The sequence below is a fragment of the Myotis davidii genome, unplaced genomic scaffold (genome assembly GCF_000327345.1).
Source record: "Myotis davidii unplaced genomic scaffold, ASM32734v1 scaffold72, whole genome shotgun sequence".
Taxonomy (NCBI): domain Eukaryota; kingdom Metazoa; phylum Chordata; class Mammalia; order Chiroptera; family Vespertilionidae; genus Myotis; species Myotis davidii.
Window position 1 is genome coordinate 3,808,602 of NW_006284618.1, and position 7,083 is coordinate 3,815,684.

Consider the following 7,083-nt stretch of genomic DNA (forward strand, 5'->3'; position numbering starts at 1 on the left):
AGGGCCCAGCATCTCTCTGAGCCGCCGGGGGTGGGGGGTGTGGGGTGTGTGTGTGTGTGTGTGTCCCCAGCACAGGGTCGGGCCCTCCCGGGAGGCACCCACCCGGGCTGGCAGGAAAGGCAGAATGGCCGGCGTTAGCAGCCTGCCCGCCCGTCTCGTCTTCCTGGCCACGGGCAGCCTGTGCGCGGGAGGGTCTCCGTGGGCAGAGGGCGGGCTCCGAACAGAAAGAAGCGCCTGCGCCCGTTCCGAACGGGAAGCCGCCCCGCGGGTCCGCAGGCTGCGCTCCGCGGCTTCACGGTGAGACAGCGCCCGGCCAGGCGCCACCTCTGCGGCTCCAGTGCTCCTGCCTCCGGCCTCTCGGGCTGCGTGAGATGCATGTTACACTAAGAAGCTAAATCCATTTGTGAGCAAACCGAGAAGTTAGGCAGTATTCACAGAAAATAGGTTGAAATGATAGTTCATTATGAAAGAAACACTAAGCAAAGGTTTACTTCAAGAATAATGGCTTCACTAAAGAACGGTTTCTTGGAGAAAAATGAATTCAAAATACACAGACTGACCTTTGGGAGAGGTTTCTAGGGGGGATGTGACCTCCCCGATACGCATCCTCGCGCTACGAGGCTGCGAGCTTTCGGTCACAGAAAAGCGATTCTGTCCACACTTGAATAAACCAGCTTAGCAAAAACCGAACCCCAAACACAAGAAGAAAACGCCCCACCTGTAAAACCACAGCCTCAGAGGGAGCTCGGCGTACTCCACAGCTCACTGTCCATGGTAATTCCTTCACGGCGCGGCCCCGTGCTCCTGGCTCCTGCCCCCACAGCCCCCTCTCCTGGCCCCGGGACCAGGCAGCGATCGGTTCCCTGAGAGAAAGCCCCAGCAGCTACCTGGCTGCTGCTCTAACTCCGGGAATTCTCTGAGAGGAGCTGAACCACCTGGCATTCCCAGCATCTGCTGTTAACCCGGCGGACAGCAGTTCCATGTGGTTCACTCCGCATGCATTTCTGTGGCTCCTTCCAAACGGAGCCAGCGGTTCACGGTGCGCTCACCTCACGGAGGACCCTGCAAGGACAGGCGGCCTGGCCACGCGCAAGAGGGGCCCGTGGGCAGCAGGACAGGCCACGCTGCGGCCCGAGGGGCCAACGGCGGAGGGCCTGGGGCAGAGGTCACGAGCGGTACCTCCAGGGCTTCCAGAAGGAAGAGTAGGGGACAAGTGGAAACAGGCAGACCTGGTCTCCTCTCAGAAGCCAGAACATGAGGAAACACTGACACACAGACGTATGCTCAACATACTCAAAAGTTAACATGCACAGAAAGCAGGACACTTATTCCCCATTTAAAATGGCTCCCCTCCCCCCGCCCCCCGCACAGAGGCTCATTTCTCTGTGTTAATCCCAGCCCCAGAGCTCCGAGGCTGCCCACCACCTCCCTGTGTGGGGCCTGCCCTCTCCCTACAATGACACTGGCTCCTAGACACACGGCAGAGAGAGCAAAGCCCACAACGGCCGGGCACACAGGGGAGTGGCACAGCCGGTGCCAATGAACTCTGTGCTGGCCACCTCCCTCCTTAAACCGTAACATCCCCATGCCTGGCCCCTGCCCAGGAGTGACTGAGCAGCGTGGGACACCCTGGGCCCACAGCCCCTAACTGTGGGCAGGCGGGTGCTGCCCCCACCCCCAAACCAGCTGGAGGGGGCCCTGGCGCACTCAGATGTGCCCGTCAGCACTGCAGGGCTTGTCTCACGGTGGGCAGGACGGGCTGCTGGGGTAACTGGGACCTTCCTCCTATCCCCACGGCTGCTCCCAGCTGGCCCTGGTCACCAGCCCTCCCATCACCATGACCTGCTGGCCGAGGAGACGGCCTGGCCTGCTGCGGGCCCAGAGCCAGGGACGCAGGGCAAGAGCGGCTGGTGCCCCTCTCCAAGAGCTGACGACAGGCCTCCAGGACCAGACAGGCCCGCTGCTCCCCACCCCCTCAGATGCACGGAACTGCTGCCCTGGTTTTGTAAGTTTTTTGTTCTGACAATTTCAAAACCTGAAATGTCTGCTCCCCATGTGACAGAAGGAAAGCTGGTTGGACGGTTCTTTCCCAGCAGCGGAGAGAAGAGGTCATGGCTCCCAGATTCCCAGCTGCCTCTCTGAGTTCCTCAGCTCGCAGAGCATGGCCCCGGCGCAGTCACCCACCCCGCAATTAGCCCGGGACTCCTGGTGCTGGGGGAAGGGGCCCGAGCAGGCAGGGTGAGCACGGGGCCCTGTGGACGATGGCGGGTTCTGGACACGTGCAGAGCGCCGTCCAGCATCCCCATCCTAGAGCCCCCGTGAGAATCTCTGGAGCCCCCACCGACAGAGACCTTCTCAACGACCTGGGCTGACAGGCACCTCTTCTCAGAACTTCCCCGGCCAGTTCATTATGTGCAAAAACGCGCAAGTCTTCTCTGTTGACTGTGAGTCAACGCACGTGTTAGCTCAGCCTTTCAGGGGTTTCTCTACCCGCCTCCCTGTAAACACTGCTCCATTTTCAAGTTCGTTTTCGCGGAAAATCATAGTAGGAATTAGAATGCCATTAAACTTATTTGGTGCATTCCATTTTCAAGTTCAAGACTGCTTTAAATTTACCCTACCTAAAGTCTCAGGGTGATTCTTTAAGCACACGGCTGTATGCCTTCACACGGATATACCTGTATAAATGCTCACTTATAACAAAACTTGAAAAGTCTCTATGCAAAAAATAAACCTGTGTGTGGTATGTGTCTAGAATGACTTCCTGCCGGAAGTAAGAATCCAAACAAGAGCTTACAAAGAAACGCCTGGGAAAATGTTTTGGGATTATCACAGACTGTTTGTGCCTCTGGCACACTCCACTGAGGCAACGCGTTCTCGGCTCATCCCTTAAAAGTATAACTTCTAACTATGGCAAGTTCGAGAAGCGAAGGTGAAAACTCATCCAAGAAGACTCTGCTGCTACCCAGGCTGATGTACGTGTCAGCCACTGGGTCGATGGCAGTGGCTGCCTGTCCACAGCCTTGTTTTCTGTGCTGTTGGCCAGTAGATACTTCAAGTTCACAATGAGCTCATTGAGAAGTTTACTGCCGCTCAGATGTGTTCCTGCTTAAACCTTTCCGCCCGCGAGAGTCCGGAGTCGGTATGCATGCATCATTTTCCCTGCCTTTGCCAAGAACGACGGGACCATGTGCCAAAACTAACAGAGCCACTGGGAAGCGGTGGGGCTCGTGCGCTCTGTCCTAACAGCACGGCCACATGCTGCCGGGCAGAGGATGGAAGAGTATGGAGTTGGTCCAGTCCATAAAACACGCTGTGACGTAAGCGACAGCCAACGAGGCCGCTCCCTGGAGGAAGCGCCGCGGCGGCCGAGGTACTGACCTTGCAGGAAGACGGGGTGATGGAGCGCAGGCACGGGGAGCTCCTGGAGGGCCGTGGGCTCCTGGAAGTAGGCGTCCAGCCAGGCCGCGCCCTCCATCAGGGGCCTCACCATCTTCTCTGGGCTGCCGAGCGGCTCAGGAGGGGCGGGGGCCTCGGTGGGGCTGCAAAAGTGATAACAGGAGATTAATAAAGCTCAAGGCCATACTCCACACATCTGAAGGGCAAAGAGAAAACACTGCCACCCCGACGGGGGTCAAGGCTAGCTGCGTCACGAGCACCCACGTATCCACTAGCTGTGTGACGGGCACGAGGACAGCAGAGGCGCTGGAGGAGGGCCAGGCTGAGACCTGGGGAGTTTTCTCATCCACGGGTCCACCTTCCGCTTTAAGAAACATGACATCTTTGAAAACAGCGAAGGAGGAGGCCGGTGCGTCTGGAACCCCACCTCTCGGATGACGATGCCGTGTCCCGTGGTGTTCGCCCCCTCCTAGGGGTGATTCCTCGGAAGGGGGGTCCCAGGACACGGCACTTCTGTTTGGGGCTCTGAACGCTTGTGCCGAGCCAGAAGCCAGCTGTGACAGAGCGATGACGACAGCAGGGAAGGAACTCGAGGGCCGGTGTGCCTGTCCTTCTGCAGGACAAACGTTTATAGTACGTTTGCCTCTATGGTCACCTGTCAGTCAAGTCACCAGTGTTCGCTACCAAAAGCCTTTTCCAGAAATGCTAGGAAAGTAATTACACTGCTCCTCGCCCTCTCACCTGCCCACCCCCAACAGAACAGCACGTCCACGCGTTTCCAATCGCCTGTGCTCTTTCAGGGGCATTTCCTCCCCGTCCGCTCTCCGTCTGCGGAGTCTCACGCTTGACGGTGTCTGTGTGCGGGTCCTTCCGGGGTCTGTGATTTCAGTTACAGGACCATGACTTCCATGCGTGGGGTTCCCATCTGTTCCTTTTCCAACTCCTATTGCTCATTGCGGTTGCTAGTCTCCCTTTTACCTCCTTAAGTTGAAAGCAATGTACTTGGCTCCCTTCAGTGGCCTGTTTGGTCCAGCGGGTGCTGACTCTGTCTGCGGGACCTGCAGCCGCCCCCACAGAGCCGACCTCTTGGCAGAGGCTGGTTTCTGGGTATGCGCTCCGCTGGAGCAAGACGAGTCCCAGTCCCGCAGGCGACTTTCTTGCCCACCACCAGGCCCGGACATAGGGCACACGTCCTGGATGCTCCAGGCCTGGCGGGCAGTTGCTCTCATCTTCCTTTCAGACGCTACAGCTGCTGAGCCTTCGTGGGACGGCAGGAAAGCTGCCAAAACACAGGTACAGAGGCTCTTCCCGGAGCCCTGCCGCCTCCCTGCCTGGCGCCCCCCCCGGAGGCAGGTGGGGGAGCTGCACTCTGCAGGCTGTCTGTCTTCAACCTCCTCTCAGGGCCCCTGCGAGAGGCCAGCACCTGGCCACGCGGCCCAGCACAGGGAGGTGAAGAGCGCCAATGCCCCAAGTCCCCGCCTTCAACCCATTGAGGGGACTCCCTCCTGAGGAGGCCAGAGAGGGTCAGGGATCCCCACAAAACCTCCCATGACCACCTGGGACTGACCCCTCCTGCAGAACCCAGATGGGGCTGGTGTGCTGGTCAAGGATCACTGTTGCTGGTCTTCAGGGCTGTGGGGCCTGCTGTCCGTCAGGCACCGAATCGGGGCTCCTCGGCGAGGGGCGAACACTACGGGGGATGGGCGTCTTCATCCGAGAGGTGGGGCTCCACACCCGCCGGCCTTCTTTGCTTCCAGACTCACGTCTCCTGACTTGGACACCCCTGTGCCACAGGGTGCCTCGGGCACCCCACGGCAATGCCCACGCCGGTGGCCGCGCCCGCTGCTGCTCAGGGAATTGAAATGGGAGCTGGGTTTCCTAGCATTTCCCACCCTCAGAGGACATTTGAAGAATTTTTATAGTAGTGAAATTCATCTGAAATTGATTTTTTATGCTTGTGCTAAAGACCTCAACCTCTGCCTTACTCTGTGGCTCTCCTTTTTAACTCTTTCTCTATTGGCGTTAGATTACTATTCATGGGTGAAATGTAATTAAGCAGCTTTGATTCTGGAGCCAGGATTTATGATGCTACATTTAAAACGAATGACATTAAACACACACATAAAACCAGATTTTTAAAGCCATGACACAAATTTCCATTTCTACAATAAAATGAAATTTATTCTCTGCCCTGCCCTCTCCTCCAACCTCGCCCGGCTCGTCCCTGAGAGAGCTGTGGTGTGACGGTCTCCGGGCGTTGCTGACGGCCACTCAGATCACAAAGGAGGCCCTTCGGCTCCACTACCCCTCAGCTCTGAAATCCCGGCCATGGGGGGCCCTGAGCCCCACACTCACTTAAACCCCACGCCCAAGTCTCCCCGGGGAGCCAGGCAGCTCCCCCACCAGGGATATGCAAACACCACAGCCACTGATGGTTCAGGTGCCAATGTCGACGACAGGAGGAGCAAGAGGCGGTTTAAACTTGAACTGGGCCCCACGACTCCCTTTCTGGGTGGCCGTAGGTACGTTGCTTAAATTGGAAGTCAGTTTTTAATGGACATCCTAAGACCTTCCTATTTGGGCCTGAAATTAATGTCAGAATCCCAACAAGCCCACAGAGGAATTTACTGTAGTATTTTAAAACACCCATCAAAAACACAGAGACATTTTTATGTCAATTTCCAACTCCTCCCCCATAGAAGGTACATGTCAAAAGAACTGTATATTTTTTCTTTTTAAAAATAATTGATTCTTAAAAATACATCAGCAATAATAAAACATTTTTAAAAGACAATTTAAATAGTACACTTGGCAGACTAGAATGCCTTAAAAAAGCCTACTTACTTTCTCCCTTAAGTGTTCAAATTATGAAAAGAAAAACTGTATTTTAGCAACACTTTAGCATATCATTAAAAATCCCCACTATTTGACAGATGAAGATAAAAACACCCCAAAACTATAGATGAATTATCAAGTCCCTAATGATTGCAAAACAATTACAGGATGCAGGGCAATCTAGTTAAATTTTATTCAAAAGCTTACCACACTTGTGTTTTCTTTTATTTTTCTATCAAGAAACCCATGAGGCTTAAGCACAATTCATTATGTATGAGACCCCACTTGCGGTGCCTGACTGTTGATTAATAGCAAAGTTTGCTGTATGTACATTTGCAACATTAGATGCATACAATATGCTAACTTATTCTTCCACTGAAACTAATTATTTACAAAAATGACTACTTGAGACTACAATTTATTAAATGCATGCATCCAGCCTCGGCTCAGCCCCCAAAGACAGCCCGGAATGAAGATCTTTTACTCGATGTGACAACTTGTAGAAATGCAGTTATTAATATTGTAAATGTGGCAAATAAAGAGTTCAAAGAGCCTCCTGTCCACGCCGCCGCGGCTCTTCTCCTCTGAAGCAGCGAACAAAGCAGCGTTTCAGCGTCTCCCACACGCGTGAGGCACATTCCTCTTTCCTGGCGTAATCCAGCTCCTCAGAAAGAACATGCTCAGACGTTAGGAATGAGTCGCTTAAAGGAAGAGCAAACATAAAACAGGAAGAAAACGTCCCAATCAAATTGCTGCTTAAGTCGATTTATTACAATTCTGTCAATAATGAAAACTTCTAAGGAATCATTCCATCACTCTCATTAAATTCTGTGTATTCCCACAAGGGTA

The 7,083-nt window shown here is 54.4% G+C and overlaps 1 protein-coding gene across 1 annotated transcript in view; it reads right to left on the minus strand.

Moving 5' to 3' along the window:
- The window catches only part of MGMT (O-6-methylguanine-DNA methyltransferase), a 157,283-nt gene that overhangs the window by 24,801 nt on the left and 125,399 nt on the right, over positions 1–7,083 (minus strand). Inside the window, exon 3 of the mRNA XM_006754931.2 lies at positions 3,382–3,542. Within this exon, the coding sequence (XP_006754994.1) occupies positions 3,382–3,542 (161 nt within the window). The remainder of the gene's footprint in view (positions 1–3,381; positions 3,543–7,083) is intronic.